Here is an 18,572-nt window from a genome sequence, read left to right as displayed (position 1 = left end):
AGGGCATATCATTTATATAAATAAGGAACAGCAGTGGGCCCAACACTGACCCCTGGGGTACCCCTCACTTGACAGTACCCCACTCAAACTCCACATCACAGCCATTATCAACATTGTGAATAATGACCTTTTACTGCCTGTTGTTAAAGTAAGAGGTGAACCAATTTTGAGCTACTCCCCGTATTCCATAATGGTCCAACTTCTGGAGCAATATTTTGTGATCAACACATTCAAATGCCTCAGTTAAATCAAAAAAATACGCCAAGCATTCAAATCCTTTGACATTCACAATGAAAAGACTGTTACGTGTTAAGCTTTTGGCCAGAGCCTTCATTAGAAAAGAAAAGCACATACACTTTCACACAAGCAAGCAGACCTCACACATACATTATTACTTTCTCTGGTTGCTCACGCCAAAAACCTAATTTTTGTATTTCAAACATTCTTGTTGTACATGTTTACTGTGATGCTGCCTTTTCTTATTTAAATTTGACAAAATTTCTATATCTTTTAAATAAATATTATAAATTTTGAACAACTCTCACTATATTTACTTGTTGTTGTCACATGACACATTGGCAAAATAAATCAATGCTACTGTCACATTTGTGTTTTACTTTGTTTTTTTTTTATTTTTTTTTTTTTTTTTATTTTAGAACAAACAAGTATTTCACTACATTAGACACTCATTCTGCAAATCCTGGATGCCCTCTTTCATGATTCATTACTATTTTAATGTTTTAAAGGTATCAAGATACCAAATTATTTTCACAACACAATGGTAGCCAGAAAAATAACAAGAATTGTTTGAAACTGTATTTTTGTCAGTCAGGAAAATCACATGTTAGAACACTTATAGCTTTTACAACATCATAAAAAATCTTACTGAAATAATCATAGGTTAGAAAGTTTCAAAATTTCATTTTGCCGAGTTTATCAATTTCATTGGTAGTTGGCAGTTAAAACCTCTAAAATTTTGGACTTTAGATAATTCAAATGGCTCTGAGCACTATGTGACTAAACTTCTCAGGTCATCAGTCGCCTAACTTAGAACTAATTAAACCTAACTAACCTAAGGACATCACACACATCCATGCCCGAGGCAGGATTCAAACCTGCGACCATAGCAGTCGCGTGGCTCCGGACTGAGCGCCTAGAACTGCTAGACCAAATGAAATTGCAGTTATGGTCATATGATGCACAGACAGCTACTTGTACTATATAAGTACATTCAGAAATGTGATTTATTTTTATATGCATGCTTCACTGCTTAACAAGTACAAAAAGCTACAAGTTAAAACCAGGTTCATAGGAGCTAACAGAGCAATGTGATACCTGCAAATTGTTTGGATCATTAATAAGAATTACACATAAGTATAATTTAAAATGATTATATTCTCTGCAAAGGTTTAGATAAATACTTAAAGTTCACATAGCAAGCATGAATTTTTTTATTTTTTTTATTTTTTATCTTATCAGAAAACTTAATGACTATTGAAATCTTCAAACTAAATTTCCTACAAATGAGTTTATTTTTGATGTGTCACTGCTAATGTCACTGTGCCATATGTCATGCAATAGCTACAAACTCTCACAAATTTGACATCATAATTTTCACAACATAAAATCAAAGCGTACACTCACTGCTTTGAGTATACAGGGTGAACCACCTAAAACTTGCAGTGCAAATATTGCAGAAATGGAAGGCACAAATAACATTATAGGTTGGACAACAACAGCTAAAAAACTTGTACATCAATCAAACAATTTAAAATCAGAGATGGTAAAATAGTCTATTTAAACTGAGTAAAAGTCCAAATCCGCAATAACTGTTTATTGTATTTTCACTATATTATGATTGGTTTCATACCCTGCAGGTAAGCCTGAAACTACACAATTAAAATGGTGATAGACAATAAAAACTATGGAACAAAGTAGTCAGTAAAGCTATGTACTCTCAAAACTAATACTTTATGTGACACGACTTCCAAAGGGTAAGTGTATGTAAAAGCATATCACTCCTTGGTAAAATCTTGGATGAAACAGCAGATGGGCATCCAACGCAAACCATGCATGATCATTAGTACATCTCCAAAATGCTGTCAAATGACAAGCCCAAACAGCACATGACAATCCATGGTTACTGTGATTTCCAGGGTCCAGTCTGCATGTCCTTTTAATTTGGTTCCTACTGTTAGACATTACAATCTTCAACCCACGATGGTGTGGCGCACGGTTGGCTTCACGGTATTCAGTGTGTAGCTAATGCTGTAACATGCAGTTCTATTTGATACCTCCCAATATATTTTAGTCTGTTGATGACTCCCAAGGAGGTATTGCACAGAATTGGGGAGGAATTTGTGGCACAACTTGACAAGAAGGGACCGGTTGGTAGGACATATTTTGAGGCATTAAGGGATCACAAATATATCGTTGGATCGCAGCGTGGAGGATAAAAATCGTAGAGGGAGACCAAGAGATGAATACACTAAGCAGATTCAGAAGGATATAGGTTGCAGTAAGTACTGGGAGATGAAGAAGCTTGCACTGGATAGGGTAGCATGGAGAGCTGCATCAAACCAGTCTCAGGACTGAAGACCACAACAACAACTATGTTTATCTTTTACTTCTTTGTTTCCCCAGCAGATTTTGACAAAGGTAGTTTCTCCTTTTTTATACTCCCCTGACACTGGGAGCTGTGTTTTAATTTACATTACCTTCAATCTACAATGTTTTGTGGTCATAGGTTTCATCCTATCATACGTGGATTGCCATTTGCTGTCCAGGCTCATCTTTTGACAGTGTTTTAGAGATTTATTACTGATCATGCATGGTTCAGATCAGATGCCCATCTGTCATTTCATCCACGGTTTTCCCAAGGAGTAACATGTTTTTATGCACACCTGCAGCTTGGAAATCATGGCACAAAAAGTCTTAGTTTTTTGCATACATCGCTTTACTGTCTACTTTGTTTGGTAGGTTATGTTGACTATTACTGCTTTTACTTATTATGTTCTTTCATTCTATATGCAGATATGACCTAAGGATATACTTTGAGGATATGAAACTGGTCGTCATACAGTGAAAACACAATAAACAGCTATTGCAGAAATGGAAAGTGTTACTGGTGTGCAATTCCCACTTGATGGATTGGTACTCAAGGGCTCATATCACCAGCCAATCAAGAGATTGTAAAAATACTTAGACAATGTATTTTTTTGTGTAAACATACAAATTTTAGTGGAGCAATGCCTATTGACACCAACAAACTAAAACTAGGGTAAATGAGAATGTCAGTGGTCTTTGTTGCAGAATTCTAGTGCAAGTCATTTATGGCACATCATAGTTTGAATTTCTCACTACAGGGAAGAAACTGCGGGGAATATTCCCAAACGCTTGTGCAAAGTCTGTGGAGCATCTGCTATCGACAAAAGTACAGTTAGTCCCTGGGCACAAAGGGTGAGGTCATCAGAAGGTGATTCGGCGAAGCTCCATGATCTGCAGCTTTTGGGGAGACCATCCACAGCCCTCACATGACATGCACCAAGCTGATATTGTCATTCATGAGGACACATGCATTAAAGGATGCCATTCATGGAATACATTTTGAGGAGATAAGGAGGTGATTCACACATTGAAGCATTGTCTCTCCCACCAGGAATGGATCTTATGTCAATGGAGAATGTCTAGGACACTTGCCAGGCTCATGTCACATCCTTGTGCGATTGTGTGGGAGCTTATGTGCAGATCAATTGCAAGCAACAGCAACAAGAACTTTTTATTCCCCCCCCCCTCACCCCCCCCCCCTCTTCTGTTTACTTCTGTTATGTTGTCTAGGTGTTATAGTATCATTTTCATGTAACTGGTTGAAGAGGTTGATAAATAACTGCTGAGATAGTTGACATCTGTTGGTCTGTCTTGCCACACGCACCATACAAAAATGATCTGCATTCTTCCTACATTCTCCACCTACCATGCCAAGAGCATGTTGGCTTTTTCTGCACTGGTAAATCCCATTGTCTACTAACGACCTACTGCACACATTAACTGACTAGCAGGTCTCAAGCACACTGTAAGCAAACAACATAGTACCTAGCAACTGCGCAAGCTGAATGGCACAAAAAGGTGTTGGTGTGACAACTTTTCAAAATATGATATCTCGTAAATGACTCACACTAGAATCCTGCAACAAACACCACAGACATTTTAATTTACACTACTTTCAGTCTGTTGGTGTCAGTAGGTATTGTTCCATTAAAACAGTGTATGTTTACACAAAAAATATACTTTCTAAGTATTATTTACACAAAAATACTCTTTCTAAGTATTATTACAATCTGTTTATTGGCTAACAATATGAACCCCTGATTACCAATCCATTCTTTGAAAACCACACATCAATAGCACTTTCCATTACCAGAATATTTGTGGTGCAAGTTTAAGGTGATTCATCCACTATGCTAAGCACTATGATTATGAAAACCATTATGTAGACTAAGGACATGCAAGCATCTAAATTGTGAGAACACTGTCTCTTTCCATTGTTTCTGCCCATGATCAGGAAGTCAGCCTTTCTGTTATTTTGCCTTTCTTAGTTGAGTTTCTTTCCCTATCTGCTGTACCTTACTCTACCTTCTGTGATACGGTGATTCTACATCTGGGATCATGAACCACGTCAGATTTGTTGTTGCCAGCAGGTGTAGTCAGCCTCTGAATGTGCTCCCAAACCTGTAGGGAGTGGAAGCAGTCAGGTTACCCACACACGTAGGCAGGCACTCTGGCTAGCAATTGGAAAGTATCCTGTGTTAAATGTAGCTCGACCAACGAAGGAATTGGTTGATAGTGAACATCCTGAGACATCAAGGGGTCATTAGTCTCATAGAACTATGCTACAAATGGATATCTGCAATTATGCAGATATAAAGAGGCTTACACAAGTTAGACTAGCATGTAGAGCTGCAGTCCTTTGTCTGAAGACCACAACAACAGTTCCTTTTAGTACAGTGCACTTTGTCTAAAATTTTGCCAGTAACTACAGTCAGTTGGGGCACCTTGGCACCACTTTTTACCATTTTTTGTTTAATACTGGACACAAAATAAATTACACATTGCAGCAGACAGTGGAACATTTTACATCTATAGTTACTGAGTGCTTGGCAAAGTGAAAATGTATATTAACTGTGCCCTATTAGACTAAAGCTCCAATTTCAAAGCTGGTACAAAGCTACAGTGTCATTCAGGTAGACATTAGAGCAGTCTTTAAAAACGAAGAATTTTTTCTGTATCCAATGCTCTAGCTAAATTTAGATCATTTCAGAAGGAAATAATGTGTTAGTAAGAAGTAAAAACAAACAGCATTAATTCAGTACTGAAATATCAAGATATTTGTATCAACCTGGCATTGTTCAACTTAAATCACTGTCATCAGAAACTCTCTTCATAGACAGTGCAATTAAAGGATAATCACAAACCTCAGAGGTGGCAGGAAGTTGGAAAGACAAACGAAGTATTAGCTAGAAATCATGAAAGAAATAATGCAATTTGGCAGGTCAGCAGCTATTTAAAACAATAGTGGTTAAGTGGTACTAAGATATCCTGACTGGTAAAAAGTTTCCCTCATTAACTGTATGATTCCATCTCTGAAGTGTGATTCTGAAAAGTCTGCAAAATACCCATCATAATGTACTCAAAGCACAACCATAAATTTCTTTAGATAGGTGAAAGACAGTATCAAATTTTGTGAAAAGGATGGATGTTCCAACAAATAATATTTCAAATTCACCAGTTTTCTCTTTGCCAAAACACTTCTGTGAGATGATGCATTGTTCTGACGAGGGTTTGTTTAATTTCTTTTATAATGCACACCTACTCTATTTATTTCACCATACATTTGTCATGGAGACTTAAGTTCTTGTTATACCATTTACTAAAAAACTGATAAGATTATTTTCTCTTGCACCCCATAGCATACTGGTCATAATCATTCCAATAAATGAAACTGAGTTTGTCTTTTTTCCCTTGTAGGGTCAAAATGCATTGTTTTCTGTCTCATTCATCACATGAAGGTGTGCACAGGTGTCTCATCCTCAGTAACTGAGTGACTTGAATGTTATAGATGAGCATATTGAACCATTGTTTCTAACAATGTTCTGAGTTACAGTTTTTCAAAGCACTTAAAAGCAGAGAGTTAAAAACTTATCAGGATAGCCTCTGATAATATCTCATGTAACAGAAGATGAAATTTTACACTGAAAGTTATACTTAACATGGTAGCCTAAGTACCAGAAACCATGTATCAGCAAGGGCATACACAATGGCCATGAAACCTACACTGTAAGAACTTTTTGCTTTTCTACAGTGTCTAGCAACCATTAGACATAGAGCACAAACTCAGAGAAACAGATGGAGAAGCAAATTGGCTGTGTCAATTGCATAGTAATCATTTCACCATGTGTCTTAAATGATTTAGTGAAATAATGGTGGTGGAGAAGCAGTTTAAACCATTGTCCTCCACTGCCCACTGGGGCACCTCTCTCAGTAGCAGCATTACAGAGCTAGTCAACAGAAAAGTATAATGACGTGACACATGCAGTGGTTTGTAATTAAGTTATTTACAAACAAAGGTGAGATATGTAATAAATTTTAAGGACAAAACTACCACTGGTCACAGTGCCACATTGTTCAAACAGAGGAACTCAAATGGATTGTGTTCATCCACTCTATAGAGGAAGTGTGGTACTAATTTATGGAATTACATCAGTCATATAAATCTGGGACATCTACTCAGTGGGAGAGTTCATGAAGGACAGACTGGTAATTTATATAGATTGCAGTTTCTCTATATCTACAGCAACAGCTATACTCTGCAAACCCAAACCACTGTGAAGTACAAGACAGTTTGTGTCACATTGTACCACTTATTAGGGTTCCTTCCCAATCAAATCACACGTGGAGCATGAGAAGAATGACTGTCTAAATGCCTATGTGCATGCTGTAACTATTCTTGTTCTCATGGTGACTATGGAAGCAATACATAGAGGGTTGCAGTATATTCCTAGTGTCATATATTGAAACCTTGTAGCTCAGCTTTCTTGGGATCATTTATATTTATCTTCAAGAGTCCACTAGTTCAGATTCTTCAGCATCTCTGTGACTCTTTCCCACAAGTCAAACAAACCTGTGGCCATTCGTCCTGCACTTCACTGCATACATTAAATATCCCCCATTATACCTACTTGGTAGGATCCCATAAAACTTGAAGAATATTCTAGACTGGGTTGCACAAGTGATTTGTAAGAAATCTCCCTTGTAGACTGATTGCATTTCCTCCGTATTCTACCAAAAAATCAAAGCTACTACCTGCTTTGCCCACAACTGAGCCAACACGGTCATTCCATTTCATATCCCTGCAAAGTGCTACATCCAAGTATTTGTACGAGTTGGTCAATTCCAATTGTCACTCATTGATATTATAGTCATAGGATATTACATTTTTTTCATTTTGGGAAATGTGCAGTTTTATATTTCTGAACATTTAAAGCAAATTTCCAATATTGGCACCACTTTGAAATCTTATCAAGATCTAATTGAATTTTTACACAACTTTTTTTCAGACAATACTTCATTAAAGATAACTGCATCATCTGCAAAAAGGTGGAGATTACTATTAATATTGCCTGCAAGGTCATTAATATACAACATGAACAGCAAGGGTCTCAACACAATGCTTGGGACACACCCAAAGTTATGTCTACATCTGACAAAGATTCTTAATCCAAGATAACATGCTGCCTGCTCTCTACCAAAAAAGTCCTCAGTCACAAATATTTCTTGGTACCCCATACGGTCATACTTTTGACAATAAGTGTAGATGTGGTACTGAGTCATATGCTTTATGATTTCTGGAAATCAAGAAATGCTACATCTGCCTGACTGCCTTGATGCAAAGTTTTCAGCATGTTATGTGAGAAAAGTGTATATTGGGTTTCACATGATCAATGTTTTCAGAAAATGTAGAAGGTCAGATTTTTTGAGGTACCTTATTATGTTCGAGCTCTGAATATGTCCTAAGATTCTGCAGCAAACTGATGTCATGGATAACTGGTGGTAGTTTTGTGGATCACTTCAGCTACTTTTCTTGTAAACAAATGTAACCTGTGTTTTTTTCCAACTACTGGGCATTGTTTTTGTTTGAGGAATCTATGACTGGTTATAGTTAGAAGAGTGTCTAACTCAGCTGAAAATTCAGTATATAACCTGTTTGGGATTCCATTGGACCTTAGAGCCTTGTTCAACTGTAATGATTTCAGCTGTTTGTGAACACCACTGATACCAACGCTTATTTCACTTATTTTTTAGAGGTATGAGGATTAAATTGGAGCTGTTCTCCTGGGTTTTCCTTTGTAAATGAACATTTGAAAATGGAGTTAAGCATTTCAGCTTTTGTGTTTCTACCCTCAACTTCAGTTCCTATCTCATTACACAGCTTCTGTTTCTTTCTAGCTTGGTAGATTTGAATTTCTTGTGTACTTTGACAAATACAACACCTCCTTTTGGTATTAGCTTATTATTTTGATATACACTTCAGTTATCCCCAAAAATCTCACTGCTATCAGTTTCAGGTTTCACACAAATTTCTGTAACTAGTATTATGTGACATTCGCAGCTTTTCAGGAGCACATCAGACTCTGGCATTTTGCTGTAAATGCTTCAGCAATTAATTAACTTCTATTATTTTAATAGTATCAGCTGGGGGGGGGGGGGGGCTGTATTAAAAATTGCTGCCTCTCAATGACACTAGTTTTGCATAATTGAAATTATATTAGACGTATTTATTACTCTCCTGCCCCCCAATCATATGATTAGTAAATACACAATAAGAAACAAATAAATCACAATTCACATAAATTTGATAACATACCATTAATCATTAGATAGCTGTTGCATTGACAAAATAAGTTATTAAGAATGATGTGGCACACAATATGTAATACATTGGCTAGCACAAGAAGCAACTGATAAATGAACATAACTCTATTACTGAGAGTTTCTTTCAATATAAAACTTCCATACCATCTTAAAAGTTCTTCTTATGATCATGCCCATAATTTGATAATGACATTTTCAACAAAAGGATGAATATAAAGAATAAAATTCTGCTATTAGATAGTATCACTTCAGCAGCATTTCCATAACTCACTGTATTGGCACAAGGTAGAAAAAGACATCAGCATCCATAATAAAATATGTGATTCTCCAATTGTTGTTCATCAGCTAATATGTAAGTAACTCTAAACAAATTCTTTGAAACAAACAATGAGAATAACAAGCTTTGCATCTCTGTCACCAGTTGTATACGACTCAGCATTTAAGGTGAGCACTATCCATCAAGAATCAGTCACCATGTGAAGCACTTTCATCAGGACCTATATATTTCAACCCCTGTACTTTCAAAAAATTATTTTATAATTAAATATTTTTTTAAAAATATGGGCTCCAATCATAGAGGATAAATGGTATGAAGATTACACTTTGGCATTATAAATAAGTGTAATTTAAGTTGTAAGTTAGCACAGAACAGTAAAGAAAAGAATTGGTAGCAAGCATGGTATCTTGCAATAACAGGTTACAAGGGGAATAAAAATATACTTCTCTTTGTTTGTTTCAGCTGCTGTTGCCAACACTGTACTAGATAGCGACACCACAGCAAACAGGTACTTATGAGGACGATGACTTGATTGTAGAAAGTTTAGGCTCATGCAGCCTGCTACCTGTGATGTGAAATCTAGCCCATTGTTATAGACTGTAGGTCACACTTCACTTCAGATTCAACACCCCATTCTGTTCAGTTTTATAGATATTTGCAGTCATCTGTGTCTCCCATTAACAGTTCATGGGAATAATGTATTTATGGTGTTTGAACTAAAATTATCACACAGTACAGGAGTATTGTAAATGTATTTATAGAATGACTCATAGAGTAACATAATTAACCCATGTATGTATTGCTGTACATAATTTCTATATATTATGCAAATGTATTGTTTATAGTTAATGTTGTATTAGAGTATTTATCTTTATGCTATTATGAAGTGGTAACAGTATATGTGTTACAGAGCTCTTTTGAGTAGTTGTGTGTTGCAAGATATGTATTTCAAGACAATTAAGTGCATACAGACAGCTCAGAAAGAAGAGTAATGGTGAGAGAGGTGAGAAGGGATCTCAGGTAGTAGCCCCCATGGCATGCTGATGATAGGATCACACAAAGTTTTGTGTAACCTTATTGATCTGTTGCTGACATGGCATGAGGGGCCTGAATGTAACCACAGTGTTTGACCATATGACCAGTATCATGCAAAAATTTTCTTAGTTAGTTAATGCTTATAATAAAACTGTAGATCTTTTGTTCAAATAACTTCCAGAAGACAATGAAAGGACTAGACAAATTATATGTGCTAACAACATGGTTTACTTTATAAGGTCCATAGTTTACTTGATTCCTTATAAATCTAAACTGTCTGAAATGTTTAAAAAAAGTCTCCGAAGCCAAAGACACAAAAATTTCAGAATCACATAATCTATCAACCAAATTTGAATTAATGTGTAATTAAATTCTTTGGCACTTCACATAGCACAAGTTTTTCAGCATCTCCTCTGCAGTTACTGCAATTTCTCCATACCTGGCACTTTGACAAAATTTGAAATGTGAATCACATCACAGTATACCAGAAATTATTCAAGAGAGCCATAGTGTTGTGCAATATCCTATCAGGCACTGATGTACAAGTTTGATGTGATTATTTGCAAAAGACATACTGTATTTTTTTAGTCCAGGCACTGGAAATAGTTAAACTGAAAATTAACAAAGACAGGTGTAAATATGGATGAAAATAAATATACACCACAAATAATAAGAGCCAAATAAGATGTTTCATAAAAGTTTGAGACAATGCCAAATACAGCAATATTCTGATTGCTTCTGCTACTGGTATTGATTAATGGGCGGATAAAGCAAGCAATATATTATTAAAATTATGGTAGACTTTATAAAACTTGTATAATTAATGTCACATTCAGAAAGAATGCAACTGGTCAAATTAACTCAAAGGATTGTAATACTTTATTTGTATTCCAGTTGTACAGCTTGTGTTTAAGAGGAAAATACATGCAATAACCAGCATTTGAATCAGAAACATAAGTGGACATTACAGCTACCATAACAAGCAACTTTATTATTTAAGTGTGATAATTCTTATACATTGGAACAAGACAGATATGGTACGACACCTCTGATGTTGGTGGTTGTAAAACGAGATCCCGAAGTCCTATAGCAGTGATTTTTCTTTTTTCACAGAGAAATCATACCTTCATGGATCTCCATTATTGGATGTCATGAATTACAGAAATTTATTTGTAACATAGAACTGCATATACTTCATAAACCAGCTTGTTGAGAACCACTTGGGCAATTACATGACTCGTAAAGTTATGCAGTACCAGAAAAAAAACTGTATTTAGTTCATATATACCTTAATGAGTTAGTTCTTGTGTTATATTGTAAATATAGTTTTAGGAACTGTAATTTTGTCTTATTGTTAACTGTATCTGAATCAATCAAAGTGGGTCTGATTATGATTTTAATGCAGCTGTACTGAAAAAAATCTGAAAAAACTGTTTTATGTCTTAAATATGTAATTTTCAGTTTTGTATATGTATAGTTTCTCTAAAGAAAGCTGCAGCATTCAATTTTATGAAAGCTTACTCAAACTGAAGTCTGTGTAATTACTCATGAAATTGAATAACCTCCTCATTGTCAGTGAGAAGTCCACACTGTATGTTGGATAACTAATTTAGAGGAGGCAATGCTACGGTTTTCCTTAGACATGGGAAAGAACTGCTGCAGATGATAAATTAAACTAATGACTGAAATATCTTCAGAAACTGTGTGCATGAGTCAGTTTTACAGAACCAAATAAGAATGAGATCTATTATTATTTAATGTTTCTTCAGTATTGTTTTATTATGAAATCACAGTCCCATGTCAGTGAAAGTTATAACACTGAATACAAAAACATGTGATTGAAATATTACAAAAGTAGAATATTAGTAAACATGATCTCATATGCAGGCAAAAGGAGTAGCCTGATGCTTTAACAAAAGTTGAGAATTTGTCATGTATTTTTTACAGATTAATGTATAATATTTAGATTAAGACTTTATTCCTACACAGTCATATTCATGCAAATAAAATATAAATTAAAAATATCTATTATGCTCATTTCCTTTCTGAAAAATCCCTGGAAAATCTCCTGTATTTTTTGTAACCTCCAATCTCTCAAATCACAAAAACCTTAAGTGACCACAATAAAAAGACAACATTAGAGTTTCATATTTCAATACAGAAATAATTTAATGGCAGTACAATGTGTGTTAAAAATAATGGGTATTTTTGTTCTTGTATTTTTTCATCTGTATCAATGCTATCTCCTTCAAAATTATCACATTAGATATTATACACTTATGCCAGCACTTTTTTCATTTTCTTACACTGTTCTGGAACTAGATGTTGGAGATAGCTTTTCACTCTGCAATGAGTGTTTTATCTCAACCGTGCTTGCAAAATTACAGCCTTTTAAGGATTTCTTTATTTTTGGGAACAAAAAGAAAGGTTACATGGGGCCATATCTGGCAAATATGGAGGCTGGGGCATCATTAAAATATTGCTGTTGCCCAAAAACTTATGAACAAGCAATGCAGTGTGATCAGGTGTATTATTGTAGCGCAAAAGGCATGAATTGTTTTGCCACAAAGCTGGTCATTTTTTTCCAATTGCTCTAAGCAAATGACATTGAACTAGTAAGTAGTACTCCTTATTGACTATTTGATCTTGTGGTAAGAATTCATGGTACACTATGCTGTTAAAATTGGGAAATACCAAAATATCCAGTACCAGCCATCAGCTTCGAGCCACCATTTTTCCCTTTTACAATATGGCAACCATGACATCACACATACAAGATGCAAAAAGTTTGTACTAACTATAATCAAAATAATTCAAAGAACACGGAACTAACAGGACAACCACAGGAATTAGGAAGTGTTGGAAAGGTACAAGCTAATAAGCAACATTCATAATATTTAATGCATACCAAAACTTACACAAAAATCAGCAAATGAAATCCACCGAATTGGTAGAGCCAATCTCAATAAATGTATATAGAAAAAGTGAACACTCTGCAAAGTGGGAGAGTGCTTCTTCCCCCTCCCTACCATAGATTTAACCATCCCCTATAGTAATCTGCTGTATTTGTGCAAGTCCCCACCTTATAATTTTTAGATTACATACTTTGTTCACTACTAAATGCTGAAACTTCATAACTCTAAATCCCTATAAGATTAAAATGAATCTGAAACAATCATAGACATCTCCTTAGAATATTCCTCAATTAACCCAACAAATATATACATCATCAGTCAACCCACCACCCTACAATCAACCTCAAAACATCCAGCCCCTGAAACAATAGTCCCCCACACCCAGGTTCCCACAATGCCACTACCTCTCCCATACCTCACCTTCCCAAATGCCACTTCATCAGGTGTGGTTCAACACCTTGACGTTAGATTCAACACTTCAGAACAAACATTGTTATCAAACATATTACACTTACTTTTCGTACATATTTATTAACGCCACATTATTCTCAGCTTTCTTGAACTGTATTAATGTCAATATCATATCACTGATTGGCATGCTACACAAACTAGGAGGGGTTTCACAAAGTTCACAAGTGGCAATGACTGACTTAGAACAGCACATTGTGCTTTCTGAATGCAGACTTGGAAATACTGTGCACACTCACTAAGGAAGTATAAATTTTGACTGCTGTCTGATAATAATTCTCAGCAACAATGGTGAATGATATGTTACCTCACAAGATCATCACCAGAGAGTGACTGCCTGTTGCTTTTGTATGATATCAATTTACAGATGCACATATTACAGAATTACAGGACTGCTACATTTTAGATATTAAAAGATTTAAAATTACAAAAGATACAAAAATACAATAGGCAGTGAAGTAAATCCATTTAATGTATAATAAGAAAATGACAAAATGATAGGTACAGTACTATCTTATGAAGAAGAAGTTTTAATGTGCACAGGGACTTCCAAAGTGACAAGAATTTTCTCAAAAGTGAAAATTTCTAATTTTAATAATTAACAAGCTAACATTTTATTTTTGTGAAAGTATACAGTTTTGGAAACATAAAAATGAGGCATACAAAACTAACACTGGATTTTGGAAAGAATTAAATATTAAGATTAGAATATACCAGAACACAATGTGTTTTATATGAACAACTTTTGAAATAACAAGTTTATGGAGAAAGTAAAATGTTTGTTTGGAAGTGGAAAATGATGGCTATTGAACAAGCTGTCAATCTTAAAACCAACAGTTTGTAGTGGGTTGAATTTTGATGTGCAAATGAATTACAGGTATTGCAAAATATGTGTATTTCTTGAAATAAAATGTTTTCATATGATGTAAATATAGTACTGTTATCAACAGTTTATAAGCTATACTGTGAATAATGAAATCTAGTGAAATACTGCCTGAATAAGATTTTGGGTGATTTTGAATGGGGTAGGGTATATTCCTACAGTCATATTTAAAGCTGGCTGTTTAAACTTTTTAAGAAGGTTTTCTCAGGATAATTTATTTTCAGCAGTCTACCATTTCAGTTTCTTCAATATCTCTATGAGACACTCCCACAGGTCAAACAAACCTGTGACCATGTTGCCTTTCTCTGTGCACATTCAACATCCCCTGTTAGTTCTATTTGGCATGCATCCCACTTACTTGAGCAATATTCTAGAATGGGTCGTATGAGTGATTTGTTGTAAGCAATCTCCTTTGTAAACTGATTGCATTTCCCTAGTATTGTACCAATAAGCTGACGTCTGCCACATGCTTTACCCATGACTGAATCTATTTGATCATTCTATTTCACATCCCTACAAAGTGTTACACCCAGGTACTTGTATGAGTTGTCCAATTCCAACTGTGACTCATCGATTTATAGTAGTAAGATAATAAGTTTTCTTTTCATTTTGTGACATGTACAATTTTACATTTTTGAATACTGAGAGCAAGTTTTTAATTTTGAAGTCTTATTAAGATCTGACTGAACATTTATGCAGCTTCTTTCAGAGAGTACTTCAATATAGATAACTGTGTCATATGCAAAAAGTCTGAGGTTATGATTAATATTGTCCACAAGATTTATTAACAGACAACATGACCAGCAAAGGTCACAACACAATTCCCTAAGGCACAACCAAAGTCACTTTTATATCTGACAATGTCTCTTAATCCAAGATAACATGTTGCCTCCTCACTACCAAAAAATCATTAATCCGCTCACAAATTTCAGTAGGTATCCCGTATGATCACACTTTTGACAATAGGTGTAGATGTAGTAAGGAGTCAGATGCTTAATGCTTTTTGGAAATCAAGAAATACTGCAACTACCTGAGTGCTTGATCCAAAGTGTTCAGTATGTCATGTGAGACAGTATAAGTTGGGTTTCACATGATCTATGTTTTCAGAATCCATGCTGGTTGGCATGGAGGAGATGCCTTATTATGTTCAAGATGACTTATTATGTTTCAGCTCAGAATATGTCCAAAAATTCTCCTACAAATCAATGTTAAGGGTACCTGATGGTAGTTTTGTGGATCACTTCTATTATTTTTCTTCTAAATGGTTGTGTTCTGTGCTTTTTTCCAACTACTGGCCATTGTTTTTGTTTGAGGGCTCTATGACAGGTTACAGATAAAAGAGTGTCTAACTCAGCTGACAGCTCAGTATGTAACCTGATGGAGATTCTGTTGGACCTTGGAGTCTTTGTCATCTTCAACTTCTTCATGACCTCCTTTGAAATAAATACCACTCGAGCTGGCACAGACTACAAAAATCTTCATAGTAATTATCTTGATTACCAAAATAGTTGTTTGACATCACTTTGCATACTGCACAGAGGAGAATTCACCATTGCAACCCCTGACTGTGGATGAAAGACAACAGTTTGAATGTCAAAACACACAATGGTTGTGGGAAAATAAATTGATGTAGATGAAGACTTTGCTCCCTGTTGGTTATAAAACCTGAAAGGTAAGTCAAGTCAGAAGTATTAAGTGTTGTGAGATCTTAAACTTTCTTGTCATGCAGATTCTGCATGAAATTTTGGATGATTGTCCAAAATTTCATGGAATCATTGAGTTATTATCCTGAGAATTATCAACAGTTTATCAGGAACTCTTATCAACTTGAGTATGATGAATATCAACAAAAGCAAAACGAGGATAATGGAATGTAGTCGAATTAAGTCGGGTGATGTTGAGGGTTTTAGATTAGGAAATGAGACACTTAAAGTAGTAAAGGAGTTTTGCTATTTGGGGAGCAAAATAACTGATGATGGTCGAAGTAGAGAGGATATAAAATGTAGACTGGCAATGGCAAGGAAAGTGTTTCTGAAGAAGAGAAATTTGTTAACATCGAGTATACATTTAAGTGTCAGGAAGTCGTTTCTGAAAGTATTTGTATGGAGTGTAGCCATGTATGGAAATGAAACATGGACGATAAATAGTTTGGACAAGAAGAGAATAGAAGCTTTCAAAATGTGGTGCTACAGAAGAATGCTGAAGATTAGATGGGTAGATCACATAACTAATGAGGAAGTATTGAATAGAATTGGGGAGAAGAGAAGTTTGTGGCACAACTTGACCAGAAGAAGGGATCGGTTGGTAGGACATGTTCTGAGGCATCAAGGGATCACCAATTTAGTATTGGAGGGCAGCGTGGAGGGTAAAAATCGTAGAGGGAGACCAAGAGATGATTACACTAAGCAGATTCAGAAGGATGTAGGTTGCAGTGGGTACTGGGAGATGAAGAGGCTTGCACAGGATAGAGTAGCATGGAGAGCTGCATCAAACCAGTCTCAGGATGGAAGACCACAACAACAACAACAACAACAACAACAACAATTTCGTTCATAGAACAAAATAATTTTGGATCAGCCATCCAACATGGATTCAGAAGACTCAAGTTCACAGAGACTGCCATTTTTAATTTTGGTAATGAAGCCTTGGCTGCAATAGTCCAGAAAGAACATGTTATCGGCAATATTCTGGACCTCACAGAAGATTTTTATGTGATAGGTCACAACTTACTACTTCAAAAATTGGAATAGGTAAGAATTAGGGGCTTGGCACGTGAATGAGTGAATCATACCTGAAAAGAATAGAGCAGATGGTAGAAATTGTGCATCAGGAAGAAAACATTGTATACATCAAACAATCTAAAAGAAAAGAAAGTAAGTATCGTGCACACCAAGGTCCTATCTTGGGCCCAGTGCTGTTCTTGACATTTATCAATGACCTAAAGTCATCCAGTAACTCCCAAAAACATATAAAATTTGCAGATGACACAAATGTATTGGTAAAAGGCAAAACTGCTGCAGAGCTTCAATATGAGCCACAGAACTGTACCACACACATTGCAAAGTGGTTCACCACAAACAATCTTGTTGTTAACACACAGAAACCTGTTGCAATGAACCTTCATATCCCACAAAATAAACTTCCTTTAACCACCACCATAAGTCTATTTAATAAACAATTATATTATGAGAAGGAAAGTTTCTACTCACTATATAGCGCAGATGCTGAGTTGAGGATAGACACAACAAAAAGGCTCTCACAATTAAGGCTTTCAGCCATTGGCATTCATCAACAATAGACACTCAAATGCAACTCACGCACACGACAGCAGTCTCAGGCAACTGAAACCACACGGGCAGTGTGGTTTCAGTTGCCTGAGACTGCAGTTGCGTGTGTGAGCTGCGTCTGCGCGAGTGCAGATGATTAGCAACTTTCCTTCTCATAATATTGTTACATTCCGCCCTGGATTTTCCATTGTTTAATAAACAATTAGAAACTGTAAACTCAACAAAATTTCTCAGAATATGGATTCAGGACAACATGAAGTGCTACTACATCAGCAAGAAGCTCAGCATGACATGCTATGGCATAAAAATACTTGCTAGGTGAAAACAAAAGAAACATACAAAAATGTGTATTATGCCCAAGTAAAATCACTACTGTGATATGGGATAATTTTTTGGCAAACTCACCAAGAAGCAAAAGCTGTTTTATAGCACAGAAGGGGATCATTAGGGTAACTGAAAGTACCACACCTGGAAACTCTTGCAAACTCCTTTATAAAGCACTCCAGATGCTACCACTGCCATACCCACAAATTCTTGACATAATTACTAACATAAAGAAAATTTCAGAGACTAAAAACAATGGAGCATGTACAAATCAAGCACTCCACACACATAACACCAGGCAAATTTGAAAATTTGTGGTAGTGTCTTATGGGACCAAACTGCTAAGGTCATTGGTCCCTAAGCCTACACACTACCTAATCTAGTTTAAACTAGCTTACACTATGGACAACACACACACCCATGCATGAGGGAAGACTCAAACCTCCGATGGGGGG

The 18,572-nt window shown here is 35.8% G+C and overlaps 1 protein-coding gene across 2 annotated transcripts in view; it reads left to right on the top strand.

Annotated features, from left to right (window-relative positions):
- The window catches only part of LOC126272576 (follistatin), a 749,028-nt gene extending 736,762 nt beyond the window's left edge, over positions 1-12,266 (top strand). For both annotated transcript variants that reach the window (XM_049975500.1, XM_049975499.1), the window contains one exon: positions 9,668-12,266. In XM_049975500.1, coding sequence (XP_049831457.1) covers positions 9,668-9,723 — 56 coding nt within the window. In that variant the 3' untranslated portion in view covers positions 9,724-12,266. The remainder of the gene's footprint in view (positions 1-9,667) is intronic.
- Positions 12,267-18,572: the final 6,306 nt, after the last annotated feature.

The sequence above is a fragment of the Schistocerca gregaria genome, chromosome 5, assembly GCF_023897955.1.
Source record: "Schistocerca gregaria isolate iqSchGreg1 chromosome 5, iqSchGreg1.2, whole genome shotgun sequence".
Lineage (NCBI taxonomy): Eukaryota > Metazoa > Arthropoda > Insecta > Orthoptera > Acrididae > Schistocerca > Schistocerca gregaria.
Note: the sequence above shows the minus strand (reverse complement) of the source record. Positions and strands in the feature narration are given on the sequence as shown.